The sequence below is a fragment of the Ziziphus jujuba genome, chromosome 7, assembly GCF_031755915.1.
Source record: "Ziziphus jujuba cultivar Dongzao chromosome 7, ASM3175591v1".
Lineage (NCBI taxonomy): Eukaryota > Viridiplantae > Streptophyta > Magnoliopsida > Rosales > Rhamnaceae > Ziziphus > Ziziphus jujuba.
The window spans coordinates 17,621,534-17,640,586 of NC_083385.1; the positions used below are offsets into that span (position 1 = coordinate 17,621,534).

General features: G+C 31.4%; 3 protein-coding genes across 3 annotated transcripts; 1 reads left to right on the forward strand and 2 right to left on the reverse strand.

Annotated features, from left to right (window-relative positions):
- Positions 1-1,305: 1,305 nt before the first annotated feature.
- Positions 1,306-3,877, forward strand: LOC107425197 (annexin D2). Its single transcript, XM_016035153.3, has 5 exons — positions 1,306-1,478; positions 2,247-2,392; positions 2,551-2,769; positions 3,018-3,230; positions 3,359-3,877. Exons 1-5 carry the CDS (start codon positions 1,403-1,405, stop codon positions 3,653-3,655), a joined length of 951 nt encoding a protein of 316 aa, XP_015890639.3. The 5' UTR covers positions 1,306-1,402; the 3' UTR covers positions 3,656-3,877.
- A 505-nt stretch (positions 3,878-4,382) lies between these two features.
- Positions 4,383-7,068, reverse strand: LOC107425198 (uncharacterized). The gene is made up of 5 exons (XM_016035154.4): positions 6,837-7,068; positions 6,569-6,642; positions 5,508-5,634; positions 5,110-5,421; positions 4,383-4,965 (listed from the first exon to the last, which is right to left on the reverse strand). The coding sequence occupies exons 1-5, from the start codon at positions 6,948-6,950 to the stop codon at positions 4,693-4,695; spliced, it is 900 nt and encodes a 299-aa protein (XP_015890640.2). The 5' UTR covers positions 6,951-7,068; the 3' UTR covers positions 4,383-4,692.
- Positions 7,069-8,591: 1,523 nt separating this feature from the next.
- On the reverse strand, positions 8,592-9,697 carry LOC107425189 (uncharacterized). The gene has a single exon (XM_048479722.2). The coding sequence runs from the start codon at positions 9,543-9,545 to the stop codon at positions 8,904-8,906; it is 642 nt and encodes a 213-aa protein (XP_048335679.2). The 5' UTR covers positions 9,546-9,697; the 3' UTR covers positions 8,592-8,903.
- Positions 9,698-19,053: the final 9,356 nt, after the last annotated feature.

The following is a 19,053-nucleotide window of genomic DNA, read 5'->3' on the forward strand; positions in this document are numbered from 1 at the left end:
GTTTTTTGAAAAAGTTAATTACATTTTTATAAAAAGCATAAATGCAACAACTAGAGAGAGATGAATAATTTTTTTATTATTTTATTTCTGAAAATATTTTGAAACCATTGAAAAAATAGATTATAGTTGTTAAAACCATAAGGATCAATCAAATTGAAATTAAAAACCAAACTTCAAGTAAACTAAATGGTATTAATCTAAAATAGAATGTTTATTCTAAATACAGCTTGCACAGTTATGAAAGTGGTTGATTCTCTGCTGGATCTATTGGGTCCATGAAATATACACCTTTAATTAGTTCAATACCAGATGATAGGGACCGATCTATTCTGCTAAATTATCCTGAATTGGAACCAATACTCTCTCTATATATATATATAGTGTTAAATGGTTTTATGATTAAATGGATAAAAAAAAAACCAAAAAAAATAAAAATAAAGAAGAAGAAGAAAAATGAAATGAAAAGTTAGAAGGTGAAAGTCTCCATTAGAAAATGAATGGAGCACAAAAATTGCTTGACTTGTGGAGATTATTAATTAGCTGCCACGTTCTTACCGTCAATCTCGCATGTAAAATCCATCCACCACATTCTTAATCATAATATAAAAAAATAAAAAATAAAAACTTTTTTTTGCATATAAAAAATTAATGAAAAAATTACAACAAGTTTACATTCTAAAGTGCTTGAAATTCACTTAAAATTAAATAGAAATTCTAAAAAAAATCATTTCTTTTTTTTTTAAATGAATAAAATTCATAAAAATCATGATTAAGATATGAATCGGCAATGGTATCCACAAAACCATTTGCATGAAAAAGACAACTTTTTGCCTTAAAAAAAAAAAAAAAAAGGGGAGCCGTTGAGTTTTACCACGTGGCATCTGGGCTATAAAAGGAAGTTGAACAAATCGGTGCTAGAGTCTCATCGACACCCTAATCTCGAATCTCGATGCCTAAATAAGAAATAAAAATAAAAATAAATAATAATAATAATAAATAATTATATTTATTTGATATATATATTTTTCAATATATTAAATTACTATTTATTAATAATACATTTTTATTAATTAACATATTTATATAATTTAAATATAATAAATATAATTTTAAATAAAAATAAACTAGTTAAATATTATTATCATCTATAATAATTTGATACAAATTTCATAAATATTTTGATAAGCCTGTTGGTGGTGACGAAATATTTTTTATTTTTAAATTTTTTTTGCTTATTTATTTATTTTTTTTGTGGGTAAAGGCTGAGAATGAATGATTTGCTTTCTTCAATAAAAGGAGAAAAGGCCAAGCTGTATTCACTGCATTTTACGTCAAACTGAGAGAGAGAGAGAGAGAGAGAGAGAGAAACAGAGAAACAGAAAGAAAGATAAAAAGAGTGATAATGGCGACCCTTAAGGTACCAGCGGTGGTTCCTTCTCCTGCTGAGGATGCTGAGCAACTCCGTTCAGCTTTTGAAGGTCTTCCACTTACGCTGCATGACTCTGATCAATTTGATTTCATTTTTATTTATTTATTTATTTGTTTTGTGGAAAAATGATGTTGATCTTGATCCTTTTGGATCCTTGAAAATCCATGTTTGATCTGTACATTTGTGTTTGGTTTCTGGGTCTGACTGGAATGCCTTGAATATTGCTAATGTGTTAAGGATCGGATCTACTTTTCTGAATTGTACATTTTTTTTTAACAAGAAAAACATAGATTTTTATCACATCCTACTTGATTTGAAAAATAACAAAGATAACACAGTGTTGGATCATCGATCACGGATTATATGGGGGATTTGAAGTCTCTTAATATGATTATATTGATTTGTCAATTTTGATGTTCATTTTGTCCAACAAAAGTGTGGTGAATATTTTCTTAATTCTTAGCAATCAAACAAAAGGTTTTTCCGACATCTTTGCTTGATCGGTGACTGCCCTTTTGCCTTGGATTCATTTTTTTATCTCTATGTTTCCATATTTTCTTATCTTAGTCTTGTTTGGATGTGATGAAAAATCTTTGTTGTCTTTGAGCGTTCATTTCTTTTGCCCTGTTGACTTTATATAATAAACTATCTTTCAATAATAATGCTTCATTTGTAGTTGGTTATGCAATCTAGAAATCATATACTGGTAATATGCTGAACTATATGCCTTTATTTGCAAGTTATAATTTATTACTTAATATAATATTCTTCTTGTTCGATCCACCAATAGTGAACTGCTTTTGGAAATGTTTTGCAGGATGGGGTACAAATGAGGGATTAATCATATCCATATTGTCTCACAGGAATGCTGCTCAACGAAAGGCAATACGAAAGGTTTATGCAGAAACTTATGGTGAAGATCTTCTTAAATCTCTGGACAAAGAACTTTCAAGCGATTTTGAGGTCAGGTTATATTTGTTCCATTTATAGTAGCACATGTATCTTGTGAATAATATTGTTATATGGGGACTTATGTTTGAGCTTGAGGAGAAGTTTTGGTTTGATTCTACCTGTAACTAAAGGGATATTGGTTATTTTCTTGTATCTATTTCATCAAACAGCGAATTGTGCTGCTGTGGACACTGGATCCTCCTGAACGTGATGCGTTTATGGCTAAAGAAGCTACAAAGTTATTCACTAAAAACACCTGGGTTCTTGCGGAAATAGTCACTACCAGGTCAACAGCTCAGCTGTTTCTGGTGAGGCAGGCATATCATGTTCGTTACAAGAAATCCCTCGAAGAAGATGTTGCCCATCATACTTCCGGAGACCTCCGCAAGGTACAGGCTTGAACCTCATAGTCATATCAGTAAATTAGTAAAGTTTTTCTAAGGTTAATTTGCTCATCCATGATGTTTAAATGAATGGTGTGAGAGTTGTAGTTGTGTTTGTTATAAAAGGACCACCAAATGGAAATACTTTTCTTATCCTTGTATTTTCGAATATTAATCTTGCATGTGAACTACTTTTTTCTGTTATTTCAACTGCATTCTTTTGTCAATTTATATGGTTATTGTTTTCCATACAGCTTTTGGTTCCTCTTGTGAGCTCATTGCGATACGAGGGAGATGAGGTGAACAATTTGTTGGCAAAGTCAGAGGCTAAGATACTCCGTGACAAAATTGAAGAGAAAGCCTATGCTGATGATGACTTCATCAGAATTGTCACTACCAGGAGCAAAGCGCAGCTCAATGCAACACTCAACCACTACAACAATTCATATGGAAATTCTATCAACAAGGTACAAACCCAACTATGAGATTTGTCTGCCTGTTACCATCATCAGTTACAATGTCTAATAAGAAATTAATGATCAAAAATTGACATTCTTAAATATTTGAAAGCTGATAATGGAACATCTATATGCAGGATTTGAAGGCTGATCCAAAAGACGAATACCTCAAGCTACTTAGAGCAGCAATCAAGTGCTTGACGGTCCCTGAGAAACACTTTGAGAAGGTCCTGAGGCAGGCCATCAACAAGTTCGGTACAGACGAGTGGGCTCTAAGTAGAGTTGTGGCCTCTAGGGCAGAGGTTGACTTGGAACGCATCAAGGAGGAATACCATCGAAGAAACAGCATTCCTTTGGCTCGTGCTGTTACCAAAGACACTTCTGGAGACTATGAGAAAATGCTCGTTGAGTTGATTGGACATGAAAATGCTTGAGTGGCGTCAATTTTAGTAGTTATGAAGTTCTGAGTGCAGCTTGTGTACCTTTTCATGTGTTATTATTTTCTTGGATGTGTCTTGCTATATATGAGTGTGTTTGTACCGTTATTTATTATTAATGTTTTTTTTTGGGAATAAGTTAAAGTTTGTGGACAGGCTTAGAACATTATGTATTATTGTTGTTATTTTTATTTAATAATATGATGCTATTTGTGGTTATTGTTATTCTTTCCTTACTCTCGTCATTGTTTCTGTCCATCAAACTATACAAATGAATGATCAGAATCAGCTGACAAGTGAGTTTGAGCAGCAACGGTGTAGGCTAAGAGAACCAATTCAACACTCTAAAAAATGTATGGTAAGTTACAATTAGGTTTTTTTTTATTTAAAGATTGGATTCTTTGTAACTTTGGACATGCATTTCTTTTTCCGGTGTGTGAGAAATAAATCTAACATACATTTTTCTATGAATGCCGGTAGAATATCGCCTCCCCTTTTCTCTCTTTATAATCTTAGCCACAAAAATTAAACAATAATAAATAATATTAAAAAGAAGGAAAAAGAAGAAGATCTGTTGCCGTTTATCACATTAAATTATGCATTTTGGTAATAAGCAATCCACGTGGTAATGCATACCCAGCTTTTTGATCGAGCTTTAAGAACAGGATCAGAGAGAGACATTTTCTTTGACACAAACAACAAAGCATAAAGAAGACTGCAAAGATTACCTAAACTATCATTTTTATTTATAGACGATATTGGTCCTGGAAGAAGTAACACACTTGAAATGACAAAGTTAAAACACACTGCTGAAATAAACCAAATTAGACAAGCCTCCTGCATTTCATCTAAGTATTATGGCCTAACAAGTTTTCAACATATAGCTACTCACATGTACCATTCCGAAAGCCTCAAAGCTGATCATCAGTCAAGCCAGGCGTACAAGTCAAAAACAAAAGAGTCCACACTTGAGGGTTTATAAAGAAAAAGCATTTAGTAATGGCAATGAAATATAACAAGTTAGACATTAAGTGTTAAACCAAGGCAATGCTACTCTCACCACCAGGGGGCTTGCGGACACCGCCTAGAAAGTCTCTTGATTGTGCCTTTCCATCAGCGAAGATGTTGCTGCCGCTTATTTCTTTCAGCTTAGCCACGCTCAGGGGTTTTTCAGCAGATCCTGGAGGAACATCTCCCTTAAATATATCATTCCCTGTCAACTCAGCGAACTTCTGGTTATGTATTTTCTTTGAAGTCTTGACAACAGGTTCTTCGTCAAACAGTATGTTACTCTGACCTCCAGCAGGCTGTATATATGGAAAATTGAAGTTCAATATGAGATAACAGATTCAAAGATACAAGTCTATTAGAACAACTGTTCCATAAGTGGTATGAGAGTTGACAGTGAAAGAAAGGAAAGTTTCATTCTCAAACCAAAAGAAAGAACTAACATTTGAAACTTTGACAGATGTGCGGATGTTTCGAGGTGCAGGTTCTCCCATGCCTTTCTTTTCTTTAGATTCCAAGGTACGAGCAGCAGCCCGTGATCGAGGCACTATTTCTGGGGGAGGGCCAAAGATGTCATGACCACTAAGCTCCTTGCTCTTAGCATTAGATATCTGCTTAGTCTTTGCATCAGACTCAGTTTGCAATGTCCCACTCAGCTCACGCTGCTTTGCAACCTCAGGAATAGAGGTCGGCTTCTTTGGCGAGATACTCTCTTCAGTACTGAATGATATTTGACTAATTCCATTCGAGGCTTGCTGAAAATCCAACCATAAAATTTAACAGAGTGTCAATGTCACGGTATAGATTGTCCAAGACACTCATAACCAGGCAATATGAATACCTTATATACACGCACTGTTGTTCTGTTACTGGGATTAGCAGCATCAGATTGTGAAGCACCATATCCACCATTAGCTGTAAATATACTTCCACTTACCTCCTTTAATTTATACCCTGAGCAAGGCTTCCTGAAAGGAACAAAACGAAACATTCCATCTTAAGTTAGACAGAATGACAATCATCATCTTACTGCAGACTACCAACAGCCTACTGATAAAATGGTTGAAAAAATAAAAGGAAAAAGAGCCTATTGATAGAATTTTGAATGACTGCAACAAAAGCTTGATGACATAAAGAAGGCATTGTAATTAACTTTGAGGCCCTTCAAAGAACATATTGAAACGTATAAAGACTATAAACCAACCAAATTAGTCACAAGTTCACATTTTGCAACATAACCCATTTGTTTCTTGAGGAAAATTGGGAAACAAGACAAGCTCAGTAATGCATACATAAATATTTAATCAGCTTTAGAGGTAGATATATCTGGTTCAAATAGTTCTGAAACAAAAATAGCTTCATTTTCTTTTTTACTTTCTGATTCATCAAAATCTCTTCTTGACAACGTTTCATTTACTACTAGGTATACCAGCACATTAACTGCGTCCTAAGACATGGGCTCTTCACTGCTTTGACTCTGTAACTGGACAGGACAAAATTGCTCCGGATCCAAAATTAGAAAGTAAGAATTTAATACAAAATTGTTAAACGGGTTTCTAAACTGTAGCATGAACATTATTCAAAAGTCCAGATTATCCAATTTCATGTCCATCGGCTAATATTTGAATTATTGAATATCACCCCAAAAGATAAAAATGGGAATATATTATTTTCACAACTCAGAAACTGGAAAATCATCGATACCCTATAATCTGAAATTTCTAATCCGGTCAAAATCTGTAAGAAATTCCGAGTTTTGGGGATTGTTCTGGTTGGTCAGAACATAATGCGAACAATCATGCATTTGTAGATCTGACTCCATAGTTGCAATCATAAACAGAGCAATTTGCAGAGGAAAAGAGAAAAACTCGAAGCAAACCAAAACTGAGACACAGATCTTACTTTTTGTTGAGGCTCTGAGCTTCTTCCTCAGTCACCTGACCTCCATGCAGCACTTTTTTGATACCATCGGACGGCTGGCAAAAAAAAGGAAAAAAAAAAAAAAAAAAAACAGATGGTTCAAATCCACCATTATTAGAAACCCAAAAAGACAAAAAAGAAAACTTCCATAAAAGAGACGTTAAACTGCAGCTAAATGGGAGTTAAAAATGGTGGAATAAAGAGAAAAAAAAAACAAAAAAGAAGAAGAAGAAGAAGAAGAAGAAGAAACCTGGTGAGAGCGGTGGGTGGTGGGAGTGGCAGGGGACGATGGAGGAACCTCAGTCCACGTCAGCAGATCGGAAGTGTCGGTGTGTGGCTTTCTGACGGGCGTGGCTCTCTCCATTTTTGGTCTGAGTCAGAGTCTCTCTTCTTCTTCTTTTTTCCTTTGTGTTTCTGTGACTATGAGTTTAAAGCCTGCAACTTTGAAAGTATGACTGAGCTTCTTTTACTTCTGTTTGGTTAAATCTTGATATTTGAATTTAAATAAATAAATAAATAATAAAAATTCGAATTTCTAGAACTACATATATATATATATATATTTATATAATTTTTTTTAAAAAAAATGTTGGATTGCACATTTCCATCAGCCAACCACGAGTGTGGAGGTGGTAGTTTTGGCCACTTCCCCATTTCTGCTTGACACGTGTTGTCCTTTTTCTTTTTGCTTAAAAGTCAATGTTACTTTTTAAATTTTAATATGTACTTGTTAATTGATGTTTAATGTCCTAATCGAATAATTAACAATAAAATATGTGGTTAATAAATTTCAATACAAATGTTGTTTTTCTGTATTAATTTTAAATTTGAGATAAGGCCGATATCATTATCATTTGTTATTTTTTTTAAAATTTTTCCTCGTTTTATTTTTTATTTTTTTTATTTAAGACTTATTTTGTCTACTTAAAGACAAATTTTAATAGAATGATTTAACATATTTTTAATAGTGATTAGAATTTATTTAAGAAAAATACATATTGTGGATTTGTCTGCTACAAATTAAAAGTCTACCAAAACAAATTAACACTATTTGACCCCATAAAAATTAAAACTATTATAGATATATATATATATATATATATGATCAGGGCTCATTAAGCTACGAAAATTTGACCTCATGTATGATTTTTTTTATACGCACAAATACGTTCAATGTGTATAGTAGTAGAGAAGATTAGGGTAGTTCATCCAATTTGTTTTTGCTAATATCTATAAATTAATAATAAACACAATTATAACAAAATAATTAACCTTATAGTTAAACATATTTGAGCTTATCAACCTAGATGTATGAGTCCCAGATGAATTGAATTGCGAGTGTGTTTGAACTAAAAGGGATAAAGATTTAGGTTGGTTGTTCCATCCCTCAACCAAATTATTATTGGTTTAGATTATAATTGTTCAAATTGCAAGGAACACAAATATGAATATGAAATTATGAATCATGATGGACGCCTTGGAAGAGAAGTTTCAATCATATACATCTGAGTTTTAATTAATTTCATATTATTTTATATGTTGCTTATAAGTTATGAACATCGAAGACGAACCATCCTAATCTAAAAACAAACGAGGTATGCTATTCCTATCTTCTACAACTCAATATAGAAATTAATTAATCCTTAATATTTTCCTCAAATTAACCCTATATACGTTTGTTATTGCCATGAAAGTGACGCATCACCACCGCTATTTAATTTAGGCTAATAATGGTACTCATCAACTAAAAATCCATATCTAGTTCAACCCATGATCAAATATTTGTTGGAACAAGCATTTCACCATCTTAGATATATGTACTTTTTTCTTACTTACATGATTCATATAATATATATATATATATAAATTAATTATTGTAGTCTGAAATGCGTTGATTAAAATTTCAATAATATTGTATAACTTAATTTTAGGGCCTTTAAAACAAGATAATGGAGATCACACATAGAAATCTTCCAACAAGTTAATTCAAATGGATGGAACAAGAGATTTAAATTAAGAAATATAATTCCTTCAATAGAGATTAGAAGATGGATTACAGCTATTTTTAAGGATAATTAAATTCTCGTATCCTTATTGCTCATATATACAATTATAAAATAAATGTGTCTACACTCCCAATCTCCCGTCACACCAACTCAAATCTCCAAAAAGAAAATGAAATAAGAAAATAAAGAGGGTCTGTAATAGTACTCAATCCAATAGAAAATGAACAACCCCCAACCAAAAAAAAAAAAAAAACAAAAAATTGTTTGCACTAATCAAAACCCAATATTGTGGTTTGTGCCACCAATTAGCTCTAAAAGGCCTCCAAAGCAGCCACCAGTGCAAAAATATCATAATCTCCACAAGTGCATCCATGACCATGCCCATATTTGCACCCACACTTTTCTTCCATGTACTTCTTCCTTGATGATCTTCTTCTTTGCTTCCTCATATCCATCATCTCCACTTCCGCCGGAGCCGGTGTCGGAACTCTTACTCTGATCCCGACTTGAAGCTTTGCGGGTTTAACACCTTCAGGACCAACCCCACTTTTTGAAACCATTGTGATCCACTTGTCCAACACCATGTTTGGTGACTCAAGTATTTCCTTCCATGGAATCTCTGCCCTCCCCAACAATTGTGAACTCCCGATTTTCCCGAAAACCGGCACAGAGTTCCTCCACCGGAGCTCGAAGACCACGGCTTCATTCTTCAGGCTGCTGTCCATGGAGCCCTCATCCGCTCCATTACACTCCAGAGACAAGGACTCGTTCCAAACATGGCGGTCGGACTTGGCGGGGATTTCTCCGGTGTCGAGCCTGATTCTCCTGTTATTTCCGGCAGGAAGATAGTGCCTCACAAACAGCTTGCCTGTGGATTTCAAATACTCAATGTTTTTGGCTTCTTTGATTCTTATCTCACAGCTAAGAGAAGAGAAATGCTGAGAAGCACTCATTTTTCTTGTGTGTTAATTAAAGAGAGAAAGATATAAAGAGAATAATAGAGAAATACTGTAGGTTTTGTGTTGTGAAGGAAATGGTGGGTTGGAGGGGTTACATATATAGGAAGTATTGGGATAGTGGAGGAAAAAGGTGGTGACTTGGCTTTTGAGAGAGAGCCGTTTTCTTATCTACTTGTACGTATATAAAATAGTGCGAGAATATCCCGAAGAAAGATCTTGCTTGGAATAGTATAATGTGACAAATGGGGTTTATGGTTGTCATGAACTGAATCATGGGAAGATTGAGATTTGATTGTTTATAAATAATGATTAATTGTAGGACCTTTAGATAATTGAAGAGCTAGATTTCATAAAAATGACCCCAAGTTGCAACAGTGTCAATCCTGCCACTGTGTATATACTTATTAGGAGTGGGGCATACTAATATATATATACATATGGAATGGAATGGAATACTTGAGTGGTTGCTCCACTAATTCTCTTCCAAGATGATCTATATGTATATGCATAAGATGTTGAAGGAAATTTCGTGGAACAATCACATGGTAATTAGATACTATGTATAATAATCCATATTCCATGTGTAGATGTTATTTGTATGCCAAGTAGAACAGTGAGATCTTGCACCCGTGCATACAAAGATTGCAACTTTTGCAAAAGTAGTTTTAGAAAAGTCCACCTTGGACTCTCTTTTGTTAAATTTTTTTTTAAAAATTTTATAAAAAAAAAATTAAGTCACTATCATAATCTTACACCGGTTTTGCATAAGATTCACTTAACCTCTGAAAGGGTTTGTAATTGGTTGCTCTTCGCTTTGTCACATAGAGTTAAGGGAGTAGGAGTAGATGGATACAGAAATGGAAGATTGATGTGTAAATGTGCCTGAGATCTATATTGGATAGCTATATTTTATGCTATATATCCTTTGTCTAGAAGGGATTGTCACTAATTCCTTTATATTCTTTGATTCTCCAAATTAACAAATTAATATCAATTATGTTGTTGCTGAATGACAATAACTAAATAACGCTCTTAATTTTCTTAGTATAAACAAAAACAGGGAAATCCATATGCTGGTACACTACAGAATTCCAATTTGATCACCGAAGACAAATCCGAGTGGAAATGGATTTTGTTTGGTATGCCAAATAAAGGTTGCCTTGGATAGTTTTGTAAGAAAGGTAATCCATACTAATATTTGGTACTGTAATCTTACCAGAAACTTTAAAAAATCTAAGGTTTCATTGAGTGTGCCTAGTTTTGGCCTAGTTTTGGTTAAAAAAAAAAAAAAAAAAAAGAAGAAAGAGCCCAACACAACATGACCTTGTACCAACAATATTTCAACAAGTTGATAATTAGTAATGCACTATTAAGCTCCAAGTGGAAATAAAGCATTAGGAGAATCTCTTTTTTTTTCTTTTTCTTTTTTTTTCTTTTTTTATATATATATTTATTTTTATTTTTATTTTTTATGAAGCATTAGGATAATCTTGTACTATACAAACGGCAGGAGGGGATATTGACTTTACAACTCAAACATATGAATTAAGTACAAAAAGTGACATCCGCCAAGGTCATTAGTATACCAACTTTGTTTTCGAATATATATATATATATATATATATCATATGTGGTTTTTACAAATGATAACAATTATCACATAATTCAATAAGATTTTTAGTTTTAAATTATTAAATGCACTTAAATAAGATGTATTTTATATTTAAAATAAAATTTAATTTTCATAATCACTGAATATTTCAAATAGAATAGATCTTATAATATACATAGAAATTCAATTGTCATAAAAGATAGATCTCACTTTTAAAAAAATTAAAGGTTAATTATACCTTAATACTTTTTAGTTTGAAAAAGTTACACTATCAACCTTCAAGTTCAAATTTTCCAAATTTAACTTTTTAATTTCATATTGTTGCATTTTGATTGAAGTAGAATTAGACTTCCTTTGGCTTGGTATTCCAAACTTGGATTGCCTGGGATATTTTTATAAAAAGCAATCCATACTTTGTACTATAATCTCACTTTATTCCAAGCTTAGATTGCCTGGGATATTTTTATAAAAAGCAATCCATACTTTGTAGTACAATATTACCAAAAATCTAACATCTAAGGTTTCATTGGAGTGTGCCTGGATTTGCTAAAAAGGGGAAAAAACCCAGCATCACATTATACCAACGATATTTCAACAAGCTGGTGAGAGGAATGCGCTATTAAGCTCCGAGTGGATATAAAGCATTAGCAAAATCTTGTACTAGACAAACGGCAGCAGAGAGGAAATTGACTTAACAACTCAAAGAGATGAATTAAGTACAAAAGATGATTTCACTTGCAGATCCTTCGTATATCAATTTTGTTTTCAATAAATTTATATACATATATATATATATATATATATATTCTATTATGTAGATATCTACATTGTATAAATTTGTGAATATAGCTGAAAATAGAAACCATTGTCAATAATAGTAATAAAAATTATTGTCTACAATAGCCGAACATCTAAACCATAGAATGACATATATATAAGAATTTTCTAATTAGGAATTTTATGACTTTAATAAATAATGGTCAAATATATGGATAGTGCTAAGAATTGTCACATCAGATTTTAAATCTAAATTCAAATATTGATTAATGTTAAAAAAATTAAATATTAATTATAATCTTTATTTAATAATTAAACTTATTTAATTATAATCTTTATTTAATAATTAAAATAATTATTAAATAAAGATTATAATTAATATTTAATTTTTTTCAGGAATATTAAATAAAGGTTATAATTAATATTTAATTTTTTTGATTCCTCTATAAATCTATTAAATAAAGATTATAATTAATATTAGTTTAATTATTAAATAAAGATTATAATTAATATTTAATTTTTTTGATTCCTTTATAAGAGATTTACATAGCAAAAGGTTAATTATTAAATAAAATTATAATTAATATTTGAATTCAAATAAAAAATCTTAGATTGGATATGATAACTCTTAACACTTACATATTCAAAATTCTTTATATGTATAGATACATATTAGTGAGGCTCTATCCATAATTACTAGATTTTATTAAAATTCAGGAATTTAATTCTGACCATTGGTTTTTATCAATGGTTAGATTGGATTTGGGTTGTAAAAGATCATGTGACCTTTTATTTTCCTTTCTCTCTCATTCCATCTCAAGCCTCTTCCATGCATTGTTTCCTTTTCCTCCTCTATGAAATGTAAACAATATGATGCCTTTCTCTATCCCCATTGTTGTAAATGAAATAGTCCATCATGATTTTACTAATAATCCTCATGTCCATTTATGGTAGAAACATTATTCAAACTAAATGGGAGCAAAGGCATCATCATTTTCTTCCCTCATCCATTGCATTTATTATTTATTTATTTTTTTCTCTCATCTCATAAACAACTTTGGGTGACGTTATGCTATGTTATTCAAGCTGAATGGGAGCAAAGGCATCATCATTTTCTTCCCTCATCCATTGCATTTTGCTTCATCCATTGCATTTTGCTTTTAGGCATCATCGTTTTTTTCCCTCATCCATTGCATTTTTTTTTTCCATCTTCTCGTAAACAGCTTTAGGTGATGTTAGTGGCATATGTTTGTAATGGGCATACTGTTTTTTTTTTTTTTTTTTCCTCTCTTCTCATAAACAACTTTGGGTAATGTTAGTGGCATATGTTTGTATTGGGCATATGTGTAACTTTTGCTTCCACTGACAGACCTATTACTCTCTGTCGATATTGTTTTTAATTTAGCCACTTTACTCAATATGGAGTTTTCTATTCTCCAATTTAGGCATTGTATTTAGTATGAGGTTTACATTTAGAGAAATCCTAGAATTGATGAAATTTTATTTTTTTCTCTCTTCTCGTAAAAAAACTTTGGGTGATGTTAGTGGCATATGTTTGTAATGGGCATATGTGTAACACCTCACCTCCATTGCTGACTTGTTATTCTCTGTCGATATTGTCTCTAGTTTAGCCATCACATTCAAATGAAAATTTTCATTCAGAACTTCCCAGTAGATCATTCATCTTAGGATTGCTTTTGCTGAACACGTTTAACTTTGGAATTCTTTCGATCAGTGAAACCAATCGATCTAAAAAAGCCTCAGTGTTATGAGATTGACTATTATTACATTTGAATCAAACCCTAATCTACACTCCGACGATATGAGATTGGACATCAGATAGCTTGCCAGTGCCTCGCACCTGCCTACACTGATAATCACAATATAGACTATAAATTTCTGTCTTCTTGCTTATGCTGTTTTCTGCTTTACAGATTGACATATCTCATAAACAAAGAATCCTTCTAATATATGGAAATAAAATTTTTAATTAATTTGTTCATGACCCTAACCTAGTTTTTAATTAAATAGTAGTTCAGAGTTAGCGTTCTTGAGTTAAGCTAGATATGCTATTATTCCTCACATGGATAAAAAGATATTTACGTTTATTTGGCTTTGTCCTTTTAGTGGTTTAAAGATGAAGATTTGCCTTTTATTGGGCTTTGGATTTGTCAAATTAGCTTGGAAAGTTTTTCTTGTGGTTACCATAGAGTTTTTAGATTAAGAGAGTTGGATGGAAACTATGGTCTGTAAAATTAGGAAGACAAAGAGAAGTAAGAGCTAAGGGTACAGGAGTTTTTAAAGTTACATTTAATCTTGATCATTGGTGGATATTAACTGTTAAGATTAAATCCTGAAAAGGAGCTTATTATATATGTATATATATATATATATATATACACATGACATTTTTAAAAACTATTTTGCAAACTTATAATGGGAGATATGGAAATATGACAACTGTTAAATATTGCCACATATTTAATCAGGTTTATAGTTTTAAATTAGGGTTAAATACACTTTGTCCTCTTGAACTATTACACCTTGCAATTTACCACCTAAATTTTTGAAAGTGTCACATTACCACTTGAATTTTTTTTTTTTGACACTTTAGTGCATTTCTTTAATTATTTTCAAATAAATTTGGTAAAATTCGACCATAGACATTAGTTAAAAATGAAATAAAATTGATTTCTAATAAAGTTACATTAGTTATATATGATTAATTTTATAAAATTCATGTATTAAAATAGCATAATTAAATTAAATGATCAAAAACAAAAGTTCAGATGATAATATAATACTTTTTAAAATTTAGATGATAAATTGCAAATGGTATAATAGTTCATGGAAATAAAGTATTTAACCCTTTAAATTATTAATTAAGTCCTCACTAATACAACTTGTCATTTCACCCTATTATGTATTATAAACCGAATGATTATTTTCAAAAGAACAGTTTTCATATATGTATATTGATATACAGTAATAGGTTTAACAGAAAATGGATTTGAGTTATGTTTCTTATGATTTTAGAATACTCTTACAAAACTTGTGACAAAGCGACTCGAAAAGAGAATGTGGTTAACACGTTGATGAAGAAAATGATAGATATTAATGTTGCACTTAACAAGAGCCAGCTTGTATTTATCTCTATCTATAGTATATTAATATCAATTAGATACTCTGTTACGCATTAACAGTCAGAATATTCCCATATATTTTATTTTATTTTTAATATTATATATATATATATATATATAGTGGGCATCGGGGGTAACCTTCCCCACTTACTTTTTGACTGATCTATTTTATATTACATTATAAATGACTTTTACATGAGTCTAACGTTTGTCTAGACGCTACTTGGTTTCTTGTGGACAATGTTAAGCAGTTGCTTTAAGATAATCCTAGTTTTAGTTTTAGTTATAATAGTAGGAAAACCAACCATGTCGCTTATTGTATGTCTCCGTATGCTGTTGATTTGTCTTCAGTTCTTGTCTGGCTTGAGGAAGGTAGTCAGTCCTCTCCTTCAAGGTGACTTTTGTTCTTCTGGGTATTAATGGAATGAATTATTATTTATTTTCAAAAAAAAAAAAAAAAACTATCATTTTGTCTATCCAAAATATAGGAAAATTAAAAGTCTGTTTGACCATGTTTTTTATTTTTTGTTTTCAAAACATTATTTACAAAATATAAAACAAAAACAGTTTTTTATTGTTTTATAAAAATAATAAGTGTTTGGTCAATTGTATTTGAAAATAATTTTTAAAAATTAAAAACATACTTTTAGGAGAGGTGCATGCACTTTCGAATTGTATGGGACAAATTATCATTTTTACTCTTCTCTGACAACACTCAAATACCAAATACAATGAACCAATATATTTTTTATTTTTTTTTTAAAATTATGAATTTTTTTATTATTATTTTCTATTTTTTGTTTTCATTTCTATTTGTTCTTTGAAAATAATTATTAAAAACTGACGACCAAATAATACATTTTTGTTTTGAAAATAATTTTTTATTTTCAAAAACAAAAAATAATTCTTAAAACAGGTAGCCAAACAGTCCTAAGATATTGGTTAGAGTGAATTAAGGCGATAATATGCTAGAAAACTTACCTCAAATAACTCGAACTCAAATCTTAATAAAAAAAAATTAAAAAAATTACTCAAAAAAAATCTTAATAAATAAAACGAAATTTAACATTTGAGGTGCCCTCTCACAAAAACTGAATTTGTTTAGGATAATTTCTGTTAAATATATACAAAATATGCACAAACTTACTTCAAAATTTATTTTAAAATTCAAAATCTAATATATAAAAATAGTTGAATACATTTATTATCAAGTAACCTATACTTAGAAGTATAGCGATGGGACTTATATATCAGATATAAACCTTTTGTCCATTAATTTTAAAGATGTTGAGGAATAAATCTGTGTGAAATAGAAAGCGGGACTAAAGCCATATGATGAAAGATATGGTTTAAACTTTAAACCATAGACTATTTAGAAAAAGCTAAGAAGTTTGGTTCCAATTTATTGTGATCAATAGTTTGGTCTAAAAGCGAGTAATATGGTCCACAGATTAAGTTGTAGCTTTAGACTAGGTAAAAAATAATAATAATAATAATAATAATAATAAAATAAAACGATGGCATTAGAACGTGTGAACCTAAGTTTTGGATTGGCTAAATTCCAAAATTCTAAAAGAGATGAAACCTCAAAGTTTAACAAAATCCAAATATTAACCATGTGTCAGATGAATTCTAGTATGAATCGAACGGTGTTGGCCCATAAAAGTGGATCATGATCTCACAAAATAGCTAGGGATACAAGTAATGGTCTAGAAACATTAAACTTTCAAGATATGGCCATTAAAAATATAAAAATGAATATAAAGTGTCTTACTCGGTAAGTTCCCAGAATGTTCAGTTCCAGGCCTTGACCATGAGTAAGAAGGCCATAACCGTCAAGGAAATTTTTTTTATACTGTTTGAGATTAAAAAAAAAAAAAAAAAAAAAAAGGGGGTCACATTTATCCAAACGTACTGACCCTCATTAACACTTTCCGGAAAGCGAGTCACTAATGCATAAAAAACTCTCAAACAACTAGTTGAAACCCACCTATGAAAACCCAAACTCAATGCGCAAAACCTGATTTTAATATATATATATATATATATATACATGGATAACTATATGATTAATTTTTTAATTGGAAATTTATTTATTCAAACGCTGCTTCCTCCTTTGACCATCAACATGAAAGAACCCCCACCAAAAATAGTTTATGAATTATATAATATATAAAACGAGATTTGTAGTGATGAATACCTTATAAAATAGAGCAATTTGCACTTTCGGTTTCTTATTTTTAACATGTTTTGCACATTTGATCATTATCGTTTTTTTTCTTCTTGGCATTATTGTCTTGAAATTCCACTTTTTGTTTACTCAATGTCTCTTCCTTAGTTTCGTCCATCATATGTTAAAAAAAGCACATGGGAAGTACGTGCTAGGGCTTTTGCCAAAAAAAAAAAAAAGGTACGTGCTAGGGCATTCTTAGTCATTTTCAATTTTTTTTTTTTTAATTCATCTTTTCCAACTAAACACCTAGTTATAAAATGGGTATTTAGGAGCGAAATTTAGACTTGAAAACAAATTGGGGCTTCTAATTTTTGTGGAGTGTGCAAATATGAATCCAAGAGACTAAGTGTTAGTCCCTAACATGGAATTAACTTTTAGAGTGAAATCCAACACCAAGATCAAAATAACAGCAGTAACCGTTCCTCCAATCATTCTTTTATAGTATTTCCAGTGGCAAAGGAAAAGAAAATGAAGATTACATATTCATCGACCACCTTTTAGCACAGCTCAAGTATTTACCAATAAATAATAATAATAATAATTTAGAACAGCACAAGCATAGGATCAAAATTTCTTCATCAAAGTTGGAAATTAAATCAGAATCCAATGCTGATAACTAGGAGGATTCAAAACCAATCTTTGGAAGAATGGAATGGAGTAGATGGGTTGCAAAACCTATCTCATTTGAAGACCAGTCGGGGTCTCAAGACTAGATCTTGTTCTTGAGCATTAAAGACTAATCCGCGTTCTGTTTTTAGTTTTCACTTTTAGTTCAATTGTTTAACCCTGCTATTATTATGAAGACCCAGAGAGTTCATCAACCTTAACTTCATCAAGCAAAAGAGAACAATCAGAAACATTAAAAAGGAAGGCTTGCTGGTTCTACGGAGAAAATTTTGAAGCAATATCAGCCTCTTTGTTTGCCTCCCTTGTGGTTAAGTTTTTGGCTTGTTTGATTCTTAATTGCAGTCAACATACAAACGGCTTGCCTGTGGATTTCAAATACTCAATTTTTTTGGCTTGTTTGATTCTTAACTCGCAGCTAAGAGAAGAGAAATACTGAGAAGCAATCATTTTTCTTGTGTGCTAAAAAGAGAGAAATGTTGAAAGTTTTTTTGCTTGTGAAGGAAGTGGTGGGTTGTAGAGGTTATATATATATTGTGAGTGTTAGGATAGTGGAGGAAAAAGGTGGTAAATTGGCTTTTGAGAGACAGCCGTTTTCTTATCTGCACATCTATAAAAATAGTGGGAGAATATCCCAAAGAAAGATATCTCTGTCGAAATGGTATAGTGTGACAAAGGGGCTTTATGTTAGCCATGAAGTGAATCATGGGAAGATTTGTAATTTGATTGTTTATAAATTATAATTAATTGTAGGTCCGTTAGATTCTTCAAGAGCTGGATTTCATAAAAATGACTCCAAGTTGCAACAGTGTCAATCCAGTCACTTTGTATATACTTTTGGAGTGGCATACAAATACACGCACATATGGACCGAAATGGAATACTAGCGTGGTTGCTCCACTAATTCTCAGCCAAGATGAGATCATACTCTGTGTGTGTTTGTGTGTGTGTGTGTGTATGTATATAAGATGAAGGAAATTCAGTGGAAGAACCATGGTAATTAGACAGTATATATAAATAGTCCATATTCCATGTGACAGATGTTAGTTGTATGCATGCCAACTAGTAGACTGAGATCTTGCACTGGCGCATGCAAAGATTGCAACTTTTGCA